Below are 15,674 nucleotides of genomic sequence, written 5' to 3'. Positions count from 1 at the left end.
TAGGCTCCCTCTTGTTCAAGTCCCTCTTTATTAAATCTCTAAGACAGTAACAGTGTCACTAGACTTGGTCATTGCTCTGCTTTACTGGGTCTTTTATTTTGGCTGGAACTACTACTGTAATGCAGATAAGTGAAACAAAAATATGAAGTTTTAGAAGTTGTGACTTTTGGCAACAAAAATACACACTGTGCATTCCCCTGCAGAGCTGGGATCTTGCAGTGACAACAGACTTACTGCGGCATATCTTTCCTCAGGCAAGTCTGATTTTGGAACTGAAGTTACATTATTGGGAGCGAGGAGGGAATAATTCTGCAATAAACAGAAAAAGAGTCACCAGAAATGGCAAAGCTTTTGGCCAGATTCTTGGGTGACATACACATAAAAGCAAATGGAGGCTCTGCAAAGGTACAGTATGACCCTGCATCCCTATAGCCATTGGGAAAATAGTGAGGGTCAAGAGCAAGGAACATGTTTGGGGTTGGGGGGCAGAATAAATCACTGAACTGTAATTTGAAATGCTTGGCTCCTCTGTTCAAAACACCACTCCAGCATCCGCAGCCTCCATCAGATGCCCTGCATGCCATACCAGGCTGAACTTGACCATATGTTTGTAGCTAAGCTACATTTGTCAAGTCCCGGGAATTTTTGGCAAGTTGTCCTGTACTATATGTGTGGTCTGCTACACTAAAACAGGCATGCAGAGCACTGCAGTGGGTACGTCTATAGGATCCAGAGGCAACACAGCCAACAATTTCCCCACTCTGTAATAATGTGCAAAAACGAATGGAGATAGAGAAGACTCAAGTTGAAGATGTTTCGGCACAGTTGCTAGGCTTAAAGCCTGCTGAAGGCTGCTGGAATGAGCTATAAATACATATCAGAGCTCCACGCCTACTGTGTAAACTCAGAAGCTGCCGGATTCATTCAGGGACTTTATACCCATCAGTGAGTCTGTTCCACCAGAGTCAAGTGGCTGGCAAGAGTCACGTTTTCCTTGTGAAAGAGGAGGCGGAAGATGCTAGGACAACACAGGGGCGGATGACGGATAGGAAATGATTTCTTGGGTGTTTTGAAAGGAAACACATAATCCAGAGTTATGGGACCTCATTAATCAGGTGGAGGAGTCCTAAGGTGCCAAATCTCGCAAGAACAGCCAGAGGACTTGAAGTCATTCGTCAGCTCTTCCTAACTGAACCCTTGGCGTGACATCTGCTCAAATTCTAGATCCCAATTCAAATATCACCACCTTGGCCTACAAACAGTTGCCTAGTGGCTCCGATTCAAGCTGATTCACAACAAAAGATAAATCTTTCTGATCCTAAAAGAAAGCAAAGAGCTGCTGAGAAGTTCTTTAATTCCTCTGTCTTGTGCAATCTTGTGCCAGTAGTTTTTGCAGCAAGAAGAGGTCAGTTCCATTTCTTCACCTCCTCCACATCCCTCTTCCCTGCTGTGTAGGTTGCTACAGGCAGTCCTGCCATGTTTTTTAATGCAGCAACCAGTGCAGAAAGGAGGCAGAACTGTCAGAAAGAGGCTTCATTAAAGTTTTTGATATACAGCATGACAATGTCATTTTAACAGAGACTATCAGGCTGCGCAAAAGGAAAGAGCCAGGATCTCTCTCAGCCTAGCAAGCTCATCTTCAGAAGGAACTGTTCAGCTCATGAAGGTCAGCAGGTACTATCTAACCTTTTCCATGGTGAAAACAAGACCCATGAAACTGTTACATGAGAACTGCTATGATTTTCCCCCCAGTGACAATGCAAAGCCAACTCTAAGGTTGCATGCTGACACCTCCAGCAACCTAGCTGCCCCTTAAGTTGGGTCCTTGGACATACTTTTCAGTTCTTCTAAGATATGTAAACTCAAACAGCCCAAGCCCTGACAGCCTGCACATTTGGGGCTAGATTGAGTCCTCATGAATGCCAAAACTGTCTCCATTTCAGCTAAGGATGGCAGAAGACAAAGGCACTCAGCACTCCTTATCCTCCAACCCTAACTGTATATCCAGGCTCCAGAGGATGAATAAAACTCCTCTGTGAAAGCAATATTCTGGCAAAACCAGCCACAGGTTCTCCCAGGTAACTTGGAGGATATCCATGTTTCAAATCGGCCCACTAAACCAGCCAGAAAGTCATAATAGTGCCACCCAGGAAGGATATATCCATAACATGTAAAATGCATATCCCCACTTCGGCATGGGGAAAGCAGCAGATGAGAAAAAAAACAAAGTTTTAGAAGGTATATGCCACACTCCAGACTACACTCTGACAGAGCAACACCTCTGAGCATATTTACAGATGGCTTCTAGTGCTACACTGTAGCAGCTGTTTCCCACCTTCAACTCATGTTATTTTTATGGGCTAAGTTTCAAACACCCACTGATCCAGGCTGAGGTCGTGAGATGCTCTGAGGAGAAACAAAATACATGTCCCTGCACCTGTCCCAGCACAGAGAGGCGTACAGGCAGTGTACGGCTCAGCATCATCCCTGCGCATTTGGACCCAGGTACTCACCTAAGAGCTGCACTCCACGGGTGAGTCCGTAGACATCGATCAACGCCCAGAGGGGCTCTGCCGTCCTCACCCCGCTGAAGAAGAGCATGGCAGCAGAGTCATTCACCCGATAGAAAACACGTCCCTTCTTGTCCACCCAGAAGGCTATGATGTTTCCCTCATTCGCAAACTCTTCAGGCAGAGCCTTGGCCCAAAAACCGCTTTGGGAAACCAAGTCGGGGCAGGCGTACTTGGGCAGAGTGTCAGGGTTAATCCTCGATGGATCTTTGGAAGTAAACCCAAGTCGAAGAGCCCCACTCCAGCAACACTGCTTTTTAGTGATCTGCAAAGATAACAGCAGCAATAACAGCATTTGGCACTTGAACACCTACTTACATGGTACAGACTCTATGCCATCGAGCACCAACAGCCACCACAACAGATGAGCCCACTAGATTTAGGAAGCATTTTATCCACCAAACACTGCTGTAGCTTTTTCAGCTGCAGCAATGCTGCATATTTAGGATACAATGCACATGTTAAAAAAAAAAATCAAATAAAATCTTTGCAGAGAGGTGAAATGTAATTACAGCTGCATGATGACTCACTTCTATTTCTAGGGTAATTCCTTTTGGCCTAAGAATCATCCTCTCACAAAATGTGCCAAAAATGGCCATAAGAGCTTTTATCTCAGCACCTGCAGCAGCAGAGCTCTTCCTCCATGGTGCTAGGATGATGAGGTCTCTCATGACCTGAGGAAAAAGCACTGGCTCCAGAATCACAGTCTCCACCATAGGGTTTTCTGGCTTTCCCAGACAAATAACAGATAGTCTTACCCCTGTTTAGCTTGTCAGATTGGATGAAATCACAGCCTTGCAGCAGAGAACTTGTGTGTGGGAAAGCACAATTTAAAGTATTTACCTATATTAAATACACAATTAGGAGGCAATGATAGATGTGGTCTTATAACCAGGGAAAACCTATTTCTTTCAGCTGTGAGTGGTGTTTTTCAAGATATGCTGTGCACATCTACACCCTGCCTGTCAGTATGCATTTACTCAGTGTATCTGGGGTCTGGAACGTCTGCTATGTTTTTGGGATAGTGCACGTGTCATATCCACCCTTCTGCACCTGAGAGACAGCAGGGCAAAGGATCACAGATGCCTCCAGACTCATCAGCTTCCTCTCACATGCACTGAAGCCTGGACTGAAGGAGATCTGAGGGGAGCAGGTAGCAGGTCTTAAACATGTGTAGCACATCCAGAACATCACCCAGTTAAAAGTCTTCTTTCTTTCCATGGAAGTAGGGAGTCTTCCAGGGTTAGTATGGTCCCTATATGTATATGATGCTACTGGAGAATTTTTTTCCTCTCATTTTGTTGAGTATGAACCTGCTAAGATTGTTCCTCTCAAAGGGATATGAAATGAAAGACCTAAGGATGCTGGACCAAATCCTGATGTGGGGCCAGGACAGTTCCTGCGTGCCAGTTGACACATAATTGGTGTTGCTGTTCATGCACTGAACCTGCAGCAAACATGAGAGCATCTGAGATACCCCTCTTCCATCAAATCCTTGGCAGCCTCAAGCAATTTCACTCTTGGCTGCAGGACAAGAGCAGAAACATGGATAGGTACCACCTACCAGCTGTCACACAGAACTTGATACCTTACTGTAATGCCTTGCTCTACCAAACTACTAATGGCTTAGATGAGTGGCAATGCCACAGACTGAACTGTCCAGGACTAAGGACTTTGTCATCAAAAGCCTGGCAGCAGCCCCTCATGTCCCAGCTTGAAAGAACAGGATTTTCAACAAGGGATTCTCTAAGACATCTTCTTTGGACTTCTAAATTCTCTTCTAATCACATTTGTGAACATTCCATTTTTCTTTCACATGTTCCTCTCCAAGGGAAATCTAGAACGTGTACCCTTTAGGACACAACAATCTCACAACAAAGACACTGTTCAGAGCCCAGAGATGTCTTCTTTATAATTAAAGTATCAGAGAAAACAAGTCAGAGCTTCAGAAAGAAGTTATCGACAGACGGTTCCTCAGTTAAGCGAGTGCTGCTATTTATCCCTACTCAGTTCAGCCAAGCACCTACTGCTTACATCCAACACTTGAGCACTGACCTCAGTCCTAGGAACCATGGGAAGCTCCTGCTTGCAGGATGGACACCAGGGTGGCACTAAAAAGGACTGGAGCAGATTTGATATTTTACATGCCCAGCCAAGATGGGATGGGATCATGCATGTCTCCAGTGGAAGTGGGGATGGATGGGGCGTCCAAGTGACAAAATGGGAATTACATGCACACTCCAAGAAGTCTGGATTATTTATTGCAGCAAATACACTGCAAATTCTAAAAGCTTTTGGGTCTGAGATAAATATGGCCTCATTATTATTTGTACAATTTACTCTTTCACAGTCTCTTGCCGATACTTCACAGCAATGACAGGCTGCACAATGTAAATATTCATATGGTAATTGAGGCTGCACATGTTCCATGTATTAATCAGCACCCATAAACAGTTCTCAATACAGTCTGACTATGGGCAAACTAATATCCAAATTAAAATCTGGTATAAAGCCTGCCAAGAATTAGAGACAGCTGGACAAAGGGTACAGTTTTGCTAAAAAAGGCAATGGTTGATGACGGACCAAATTCTCTCTTCAGCAGCCACTGCTAGCAGAAAAACTTGGGAGGTCCACCGGGTACCAGAAGGGGAGGAAAAGATACAATCTGCATCCAGACTGCTAAGCCATGGCTGCTTCCACATCTTCAGACTCCTGCTCTTGCGCTACCTTTGACAATTTCACCCCACTCCCTAGCAGTGCCCCAGGTTACACAGAAGAAACCACACAGGGACACATACCTTGGAGGCAAAGAAAGAGGAAATTTTCCCAAACCTCACACAGCTCTGGCTGCCTAATGGTATTCCCAAAGCTGCAAAGAAATCTCAGAATAAAATCCAAGATACAACACCTAAGAAATAGAATGGTATCTCCTGACTGTTCACTATGGCATGTAGCAATAGGATGAGGGGTAATAGTTGTAAACTAGAAAAGGGTAGGTTTAGGTTGGATATCAGAAAAAAGCTCTTCAATATGAGGGTGGTAGATCACTGGCACAGGTTGCCCAGATAGGTGGTGGAGGCCCCATCCCTGGAGATATTCAAGGTCAGGCTTGATGGGGTTCTCAGCAACCTGATCTAGTAACAATGTCCCTGTTTACTGCAGAGGGGTTGGACTAGATGATCTTTAAAGGTGCTTTCCAACCCAACACATTCTATGATTCTATTCTATGACTTCTTCTAGTTTTTTAAAGGAAGTTTAAAATTTATAGGACATGAATGATTGGGCTCATGGCTAATCTTTAGCTGGTAAGAAGGTTTAAGATGCCATTTTCCACAGGCACATACAATAACAAGGCAATTGCAGGATGGACTTAGCAGAAAAGCAAAGATGTTTTCACTTTTACATCTGTCCCTAGAGTGCTGAAGCCTGTTGATAACTCCCATGAGACCTTCCCATTAGACTTAGCAGGAGCTCTGTTCATAAATCCCTTGTGCAGAAATGAAAGATTTGCATGCATATTATTCACATATGTTATGCAAGCTAAAATCCTAAAATATACAGTGATAAACAAGTGTGAATTTCCTGAGATAGCTGCATTGTTTCAGAATGAGGAAGGAATAACCCAGAACCTTTGCCTAAACCACTAAACCCACTCAAATCTTTGATGGTGTTTTCAAAAATGCAATGCTGCTTTCATCTTCTCCCAAATCATTTTTCACAGTTGTTTGTCCAAACTGCTGGCCAACGTGGAAAAAATCCCATTAGGCAACGTGAGGAAGTCCTGCTGGGTTTCGAGCCTGAATGGAAGCAGTAAGATCTCTGCAGGAAACAACAAACCCATAGGAGAGATTTTTCTGCCTATAGGCCTGAGCCCGAAATTATTGAAATCTCTCTCTATTTTTGAAAGGAAGCATATTGCTCGTTTTTTGCTCCTTTGCTGGCTGTGAGGGAAGAGACAGGGAAGGTTTATACACTGCTGTACATCACAGCAGTCTGGGACCTCTAGCAATGGACAGCATCAGGTTCATTCAGACTCAGCGTACAGATATGTATACTATATGTAGATAAAACTCCTTGTGTGTAAATGAAGGATTTGCAGGCAGATCTTTCACATGTGCCATGAACTAAAGTCTGCCAAAGATGATGACCTACTTTGTGCCAGTGAAATGCACAGAACCAGCTAAGAACAGAAAAACACAGTCCCACAAACCAGAGGGCATAAATATTGGAAAATATCTGTGGACGAAGTGCAAAGGGCCCCAAGCTCCTTCACGGTGCTGAGAGCTTGAAATGTGCCTCAGTTCTGATGGGGACTGGTGAATTTCTTCATTGGGAAGCAGCGCCCAGTGCACATGGAGCTATGCTCCCTTAGAGGAGTTGGACTTCCCACACCAGCTGCAGCACAAGGAGAACCAACTCCATTCCCTTGGCTACCACAGACACAAAAGAAGTGAAATTGGCCTCTGCCAGCAAGAAAAATGTGCTGCCTGCAATGTTCTCTCCTCTGACCTTAATGCTATCAGGAGACTGATTCAACAAAGCAGTCAGCAGACCTCCAGAAAGATCCTTTTCTTAGATGACAACTGTGACTGCACTGACTGCTCCTTTCATCTGTTCAGCAAAACCCTCTTATCTTCCCTGCCACGCACATGAGCAAGTGCCTTCACTTCCAAGTCCTTTTCACCTCTGATCTGTTGGCTGTGGAGAGGCTGACTCCTACCTCCATGACACCAGCCCTCATTGCTGCCTTGTTTACAGGAAGAAAAAAGCTTGTTTTGGAACTGAATGCATTAACTAACTCCCTCAGCCCACCCAATAAAACTCCTAGCAGGATGCTAGAGGACAGGTTGGGTAGAGAGATATTGAGGCTGCTGCCTTTCAGACTGACCAATACAGCCCTTTTTTGTTGCTGTTTTCCAAGCAGTCTCAACTAAACCTGTTGTTCATTGCCCAGCATCCAGATAAGCTCTTCTGGAGCATGGATTTCCTTTTTCTTCCCAGTTTCTACAGTGGTCTCCACTGATGGCTCCAAAAACTATTATGACAAAAGCAGAAGTACCAAAAAAGATGGCAGATATTTAAGGGCAAGGTCTGACTACTGTGCTTTTCAAGGAAGGACTAAAGGTCTGGTGCAAGCACTAAAGCCTGGTACACCACAACATTCATTCACAGTAGCTCACATGGCAGTAAGTATCATTTACTCACCTTAAGCCTGACTTGTTCATAAATAACAATGGGCCTGTTGCTGAAGGTAATAGCATTGCAGAAGCTAGCCTGGCGCTTCACTGCCTTCTGTGTTGTGTCCATGATGATCTGGGATCCCTTGGTGTGGGGATGAAAAAGCAGAGGGCTGATGGACAGAGCTCCACACTGCGGGATGGGGAGACAGTGCTTCTGCTTGTGGTGGCATCGGTGGGAGGAAGCCGAAAATGACCCACCTATGGAATCTGAAAGCAGAATGGGGGAAAAAGGGGTTCAAATCTGCTGTGAGTAATACACAAGAAAAACCTTTCCATGCAAAATACCCCAGAAACTTCAGCGGGTAACTATAGATCAAAATAAAAGTTAAGCAAATCCCCACTCTGTAAATCACTAAAGGTTTCTGGAGCATCTTAGACAATAAAAGGCTACAAGGATGCTGAAGGATCCCATCTGGACAGTCTGATAGTACAGAGCATGACATGGAGAACACAGCTCAGCACTGAAATCACAAGCCATTTTGAGGCCACACATCAGAAAAGAAAGCAAGAATTGGTTCCAGAACTGGAGCAAAGCATGTGTGAAGTTGCTATATCAAAGCTGTCACATTTAGGGAGAATTTTCCATTTCCAGAGGACTCCCACACAACTTGACCATTTCTCACTCCTCCTTTGCAACAGCAACTTCATCAACCCTTGCCTCCATGTGTCCTGTCCAGCCCTGTTAAGTGCCAGCTTAAACACGTACTCTGCTGATTTATACTCAGGAACCACTCAGCAATAACCCATCTGGATTCTTCTGCCAACCACCATCAATTCTCCTCTCTCCTCCACTGATGGGAACCTCAGCTGAGATTCCACCTGTCATGGAGGCATTGATCAGCATGCTATGGTTACAGTGAGGAAAGCGAAGAGGGAGAAGGGCTATGAAGCAGGGAGGAGATTATGTCTTTCTCTAACCAAGGCCCTACACAAAGAGTCAATGCACAACCACCACAGCTGGGACAGCAGCTTTGTTCATGAATGAACGGATGCCTGAGTTTCTTTTCAACAGGGAGTCTGCAGCAGTCCAAGCACAAAACAATCATTATACTGAACACAAGTCATCTGCTTCCTTTTCCTTGTGTGCACATACACACTACACTATGCACATATGTTTGGGAGGAGATACTCGTTGATTTGGAAACAGAGTATCAACAGATAAGTTATTATTTCATGATAGACTCAGAGATGCAACTAAAGCAAATATGACCTTAACAACATGCCAGTTTGCACTGTAAAGATGCATGACTAAACAGTATGGTTAAAAACTCTATGCCTCAAACATGCAAACTATAGAAACTATATACATTCTTCACACAAATTAATTGCTAACAGTTATGTCTTTATATAGCTGCTATAAAATAATGCTTACATCTCTAATATAATTCTTGGCCTCTTCCTCCCAGACTTTGGGGTAGTTTTAACTTGTAGCTACATGAAGCTGTAATGGCACATCATCAGGGTGAGCCTGAATAACTACCAACAGAACTTAAAATCCTGGTTTCTGATGAGAATATTTTAATACAATTTCAGCATCAGCCACTTCAGCCTCCTCCCCTCATCTGCTTGCTGGGTTTTTTCCTCACACTTTCAGCAACAGTGTTACCACTTCAGAGCAGGGAGACCAGAGAAACAGGACTTTAAAAAACTTTCATTAATGCTTTAAGGGAGAAATGAACCAACTGAGAGTTATTTGATGCTCAAAAATCTGAGTGCGTGTTCAAGGGCACTGCAGGTTTCCCACTCCACACCATAAGACAACTTCCCCCTGACAAGCAGGAGTTGTAGCAACGTGCCATGACTACGCAAACTGGTATCTTGTGACAAAAGCCACAAGGAAAACCACGCCTGTCTGAAAACAGCCTCTGTGTCAAAGGACTGCAAATCCAAAGAAGCACCATGGACCCCCATGCAGCTTTCAAGATTTCATGTTGGGGGTCATAAAGAACAGCATCTGCTCACTCTTTTGGTTTTAAAGATTGAATAGACTTCAGTTTTCAATTCATGCCCAATAATAGATGCTGCTTGAACCATTTCCTTCAGCACTGTGTCTGAACCCTGAACACAGCCTGCCCCTAATATCGTGAGCCCTGTCAAGAGCACAGCAAAAGTGGTAATGTACCACTTGCTCCCCTGAGCCACAAGCACATGGGCTGGATCCTCTGAAACCTTTAGTGAGCCAAGGTGAAGTAGACATGACATGAACCACGGTGTGTAACACTCTGAACCACTCTGCCTTCAGGAGTCCCACTGCTAAGTGCATCCTTTTCAGAGTTCTGTTTGAGAAAGCAGAACATTGCCCCAAAGGTGGCACGCTTCTCCCTCCGTGTGCGTTAGATGTCCCTGGTCTCCTGGATCTCAAGCCCTGAAAGCATCCACACACTATATAAAAGGTAGCATTGGATGTTCTCAGCTTAGCAAAATGCATCCCAAAGCCTGTTAGGGGTTTTCACCAGAAGCGTTCATGCTCTGCAAACATTAAGCATAATCTTAAAGGCCTAGGATTTCTTAAATGCTGCAAGAAATGACTGGATTTATTTTTTTAAAATCTTTTTTTCTAGTTGAAGACATCTCAATAGGGACCTATTAGAATACAGTCAAACTCATTTCAGAGTGAAAACTAACTGCAAGGTATTTAAGATAAACTTCTTAGAGCCTGTGAAAAAAGTGGCATTAAGAATTGAAAAGAAAAAAAAAAAGAAAATAAGACTTCAAAACAGAGCCCAGGGACTGACATGCAGTAGCAAGTAGGAAAAACAAACCCCTGTCCACCTAGAGAGGAAGAACGGAGTGGTCTGGAGTTGGTGACAGAGGCACCTGTCCTGCAGGTGAGTGACAGTGAAAAGCATGGACAGAGCAAAACACCACACTATGAAAGGAAACGAGGGTTTCAAAATTATTACATTATCAAAAAAGGCTAAAAGAGAGTGCTTTTTCTGACAGGTGGCCTCACGGTATGTGCATTTAAAAGGAAGGATTCTGAGAAGGAAGAAAAGGAAACGATGTGCAAATGTGGGGAATGCACAGGAAGCCCTGCCCCAGGGACACACACGAGGAGCAGCAAAGCCCCAGCCCTGAAAGAGTATGCTCTTCAAAGCTGGATGGTCACTAGCACCACGGGGAGGAAAAACAAACAAACAAAACACAAAAAATTAAACAACAACTATGAGGTGAATGCTCATATGTCTTACTGCTTTTTGAGGTGTTCCCATACTTTGGGGGATTATGCCAGTGAAATACCTTCACATTTGCTAATACAGTTCAAAAGGAGAAAACCACAATGCATTTTGTTGTGGTAGGCTTTGTAAATAGATTCATAAAAGCACACTTCAAGACACAGTTTACTAAAAAGTATTAGCTTAACACCAGTGGAAACTGAAAAGGGTTGCAAACTTTGTTTTCTCACATGCAGCCTGACCCAGCCTATATTCAGCTCTCCCTGTGCCTGTTACAAGGATAGAGACCTTATCAGATTGCTGTCACCATGGTGAACCACTCACCTTGGCATTACAAGATGACCAGGAAGCAAAGCTTTGCTTTTCTGCAGGCTATAGCTCTGCAGGTGTTGGGGCATTCACTGATAGAAACACAAAGGGTTAATTCTGGAGCATTAAATCCAGAACACCTGAAATTATGGAGCATCTTGGGTTAAACTCGAGTGAATTAGGGACATATCTGCAAGGTGGATCTGATCCAGCAGGTCAGATCTAGCACTCCCATCCAAGAGTTTAAGACAAGTCAAAGCCAAAACGTAACTTATTTTCATCCGTGCTATTTTAGCAGTGACGAGATGCATCAAGAGAGTAAGTTCACACATAGCGTAAGATTTTCCATTTAAATTGCAAATTACGAGACAAGAGGCAGGTGCAGACAGACCACATGCACATGAAAGGAGATAATACCAGGCAGGGTGGGGCTTGGAGTCCTGCTTTATTTTCTTTTTTTTTTCTTGACTAAAAAGCAAAGCTGTGTTTAAAGTAACAGATCTGAAAGACAATATGGGTGGTTTTACAGACATCTATGAGAAGGCTCCCCAGTATAAAAAGTGGGCAATAGGAGCCAGAGTTGGTTGCAGGATGAGCCACAGTGGATCCATCTTTCAAACCTGACTGATGAGTGACAGGGAGTGGTTTGTGAGGAGCCTTCAAAGTGAAAAAGCTGATCTTTCATTTCATAGAGAAAAATGAAACTAGTGAAAGAGATGCAAAAAGTGACAGGAAAGACAGAGGGTAGGAAAACAGGTACAACAGTAGAAATTTGGAATAAACACAAATGTGGCAAGTCTCTGTCAGTGGCAGAAGAGAGAAGACTGAGGCTTGCAGAAAGGAAAGGGGAAAGACTGTGTCCTGAAGATGAGACAGATGCAGGCAGAATCTGCAGGACTCAAGACACTGATGTGTTTGAGTGGATTTAGGAGGATGGGCTGAAACAGAGCCTGTCATTTCCTCTGCCTCTGTGCTCCGCTGTGATGTGCCTTTGCCCTCCATCACGGGCAGAGCAGCAGCTGAGGAGCAGGGACGTATCCTGTTCAACAGGCACTCCTCATGTGGACAAATAACTTCTGCAGGAGTGCCAGGCAATCACCTGGGTGTGGGGCTGTGTGTGATCAGCTTGAACCCATCAACTTAGGAGTCCTTGGTTGCAACTCGGATGTGAGGCTTTATGAGGGCTTGCTTGAAGGTGATGCTGAGGCTATGAGTTTTAGTAAGAATAAGAAGGGTGGCAATTTTTATAAAAGTTGGAAAAAAAGAAGGTAAAAGAGCTGAGGAGTGACAGGAGAGTAAGAGCTCTACTTCAGTTAGATTAAACCTAAATTGTTTGAAATACCTTATCAAAAAAAGAAAAGAAAGAGCCCAGAGTCAAATTTAGGTTGGCCAAAGAGACTTCAGTACTACAGAGGAGAGGTGAATCTATTAATTGACTGCAGGAAGGATATGGCTGAACAAATGTTTGTGCTTGAAATTACCCAGAGAGAGATGAGAAGATGCTCCTGGGCAGAGCCTAGAAGAGCCTCTGCCCCCTAGAAGTGGGAAGGAAGATGAGGAAGACCCTTGAAATGTAGGAGAGGGAGGAAGAGAGGTCAGCAGGGCAGCACTGAGCTGGGGAGGCAAACCCTCAAGCCTTCACCTTGCTTGCAAGTGCTTAAAAATACCAAGCACCACTAAGGTGGCTGATTATGTCCTTTCTTTTGTGAAGAAAATATTATATCAGAAAATAAGTGTGTTAATGTGTATTTCTATATGCATAAAGCTGTCTAGAAGAAAACCCTTCCCCTTATACATTAATTTTTAAACTTGACAACTTCAGTAATGATGTCATGTAACCACTAATCATCCCTGGTCCCTACTTAGACACTGTTTACTCAGCATCTCTCAGTCATTCACAGCAATTCAGTTACGGAGGCGGCACACCACAGAGGACGGCCACGAGACCTCTGGCACCGCTCCACTTCCCCTGGGCACTGCCCACCCTTTGCAAGCTCCCTCTGTGCTCTCTCCCCACACAAATCCCCAAGAACCCCCGCGGACCATAAGTCCCCTAAGCACATAAGAACAGCAAGAGCATAAGTAAGCAGCCATATGCTCCTGTCTGCCATGTAAGGAGAGGGGGGGGCAGCCCCCCAGGAGGATGAATTGCCTTGGGAGCTGTGTCCCCAGATCCCTGCATTAGCAGCAGCCGCTTCTCCCCATGCTATTTTCTAGCAGCTCCTCTGATGCACAGCAGGAGCAGCTTGCACAGGCCATATAATTATTTATTTTTGAGAGCAGCAAGGCACTTCTGACCTTATTCTCTTTGCATCTTTATGATTGTTACTAAGGCATCATAAGTTAAATGTTGTGAGTAGGAAATGAGATCAAAGTAAAAAAATATTGCCTTGGAACCATCCAAGTTTCTTGATCTAGAGCATTTTTGTTCTGCTGTGATCAGGTCAGGTCTGCCAGCAGTCTAACGAGAGATGTAAAAATGTATTTATGTCTTCTAACAAAAGAAAGCGAGATTAAGTCCAGTTCAGTTTAAGATTTAGGGATGTTTTAAAAAAATCTGTTTATCATTCTCTTACAGATGTAGAGTATGAGAATCTTCTCCTTTGGTAGTATTTGACACTTCAGGAGGAGGAACAACAACTTGCCCAGCGTGACAGCTGATCTGTCCATGCTGCAGATGGTGGGACAGAGGGAAGGAAAAAACCCAATATTTTCCATGCTGCTTCCTCTTGATAATACTTATCTTCTCAAAGATAAGCACGTACACTGTTGGCCGCAAGATTACATATGTTTTATAAAGTAAGTTATCTGTCCTTCTCTGACTCACTGTGTTAATGAACCAGTTACCTGCCTTAGCTCCTTTTCCAGGAACTGTCTACCCGGGGCAATCCAGTGATAAATCCCATTTACCGTAATTCAAATTACTCATTTTCTTAATACAGATCAGATTATGCACAGAACATTTTACATCTGTATTAACATTACAGACTTCCTCCTAATTTATGATCTAAGCCTAAATAGATATAAACTAAGCCTGAATAGGTATAGACATTTAATTAAGAGTGGTGCCGCTGAGATTAGGGCCAACAGCACCTCTGCCCCTCTCTCTAACCCCATATGAGCACACGGGAGGGCAAGTCCAGCTTCTTCCCTCACGCATGTCCTGCTGTGGGTCTGTGAGGAAGCCCAACAGTGGCTCCACATGTGCTGTCTCCAAATAGTACGTTCCCTTACCCCTGCCAGAGGCAGGCACCTGGGCTAGACAGGTCACAAGGTGTAGTACAAGTACAAACCTTGCATCGGTTTTGGACCAAAGGCTCATCTTCGCCAGTCTGGTGTTTCCACTGTAGTGCCAGCTGCACACTGCTTTTCCTCTTCCCCTCCTGCAATACTGGGCACAGCTGTGATTAACACAGCCCAAACTGCTGCCCCAGAGGTGGCTGTGTCTCACTGCACAGCCCATAGCCAGCAGAGCAGCCCCTCTCAGAGGGTTCGTGACAGTTCATGCTGCAAAAAAAAGTAGCTACATAAAAGCAGAGCCCAACTGCAAATATTTTATGGCCACGTAGTATTTCCATGCACTACAAATCAATGTAAAAGATGTTTTCTTCAAGGGGCCCCATATAGACTGTGTTTTTAAAATGCATTCCCTCTGCTAAATATAAATCAGTAAGAGTTTTTGTTCTTCCAAAAGATTAACTAGCCTCAGTATTTTGGGATCTAATTCTGGAATACTTGTAGATGTGCCAGCATTCTCTTCCAATTTAAATACAGTTTAATGGAAAGTCTATCCTGGGCACATTTTCCATGTACGGTGTAATAGCTTGAAAGTCTGAATATTGAGAGTTCACCAGAAACAGAAGTAACCTGTCAAGGTTAAACTTTAGATATTTGTCAGGACAAGGAGGAAGGTGGGAGCAATGGAGAGCAGGAAAAAAGTAAACGTAAGACAAGCAAATAGACCTGTAGAACCAAAATTCAAGAGATAACAGAAAATGGTGTAACCTACCTACACGGCCATTCGAAGAAAAGGCAAGTTCAAGAAGCTATTGTCCTAAACTCAAGCCCTTGAGTTAGCTTTGAATCATACCTGTGTAAAATAAAAGATGTGCCTCTTCTGCATTTTGTTGCTTGAATTTATAGCAAACATCATGCCTGTATGCCCTCACTTTAATTTAGCATCTGCATGGGTCAGGATATATATCCCAGAGCCTGTTCTTCTACTTCTCTTACCCAGCTGGACAGTGTGGATTATGTTTATCATTCAGTACCACATACCAAGAAGTTTTGAGCTGTAATGCTTACCTAATATAAACCATCCATTTAGAGGCACTTTGAGGTACTGTAAAATTGGGTCATTTCATGTATAATCCTGCTGA

At 43.9% G+C, this 15,674-nt stretch overlaps 1 protein-coding gene across 1 annotated transcript in view; it reads right to left on the bottom strand.

Annotated features, from left to right (window-relative positions):
• Positions 1-2,513: 2,513 nt before the first annotated feature.
• The window catches only part of LOC104542297 (E3 ubiquitin-protein ligase NEURL1-like), a gene marked incomplete at its 3' end in the record, with an annotated part of 18,087 nt that continues 4,926 nt past the window's right edge, over positions 2,514-15,674 (bottom strand). The window contains exons 2-5 of the mRNA XM_010186554.1: positions 7,776-8,017; positions 7,507-7,605; positions 3,101-3,244; positions 2,514-2,835 (exon numbers count right to left, since the gene is read on the bottom strand). Of these exons, the coding sequence (XP_010184856.1) occupies positions 2,514-2,835; positions 3,101-3,244; positions 7,507-7,605; positions 7,776-8,017 (807 nt within the window). The remainder of the gene's footprint in view (positions 2,836-3,100; positions 3,245-7,506; positions 7,606-7,775; positions 8,018-15,674) is intronic.

The sequence above is a fragment of the Mesitornis unicolor genome, unplaced genomic scaffold (assembly GCF_000695765.1).
Source record: "Mesitornis unicolor isolate BGI_N332 unplaced genomic scaffold, ASM69576v1 scaffold33556, whole genome shotgun sequence".
Classification (NCBI taxonomy): Eukaryota; Metazoa; Chordata; class Aves; order Mesitornithiformes; family Mesitornithidae; genus Mesitornis; species Mesitornis unicolor.
The sequence above is the reverse complement of the archived record's forward strand: the minus strand, read 5'-3'. Positions and strand labels throughout refer to the sequence as shown.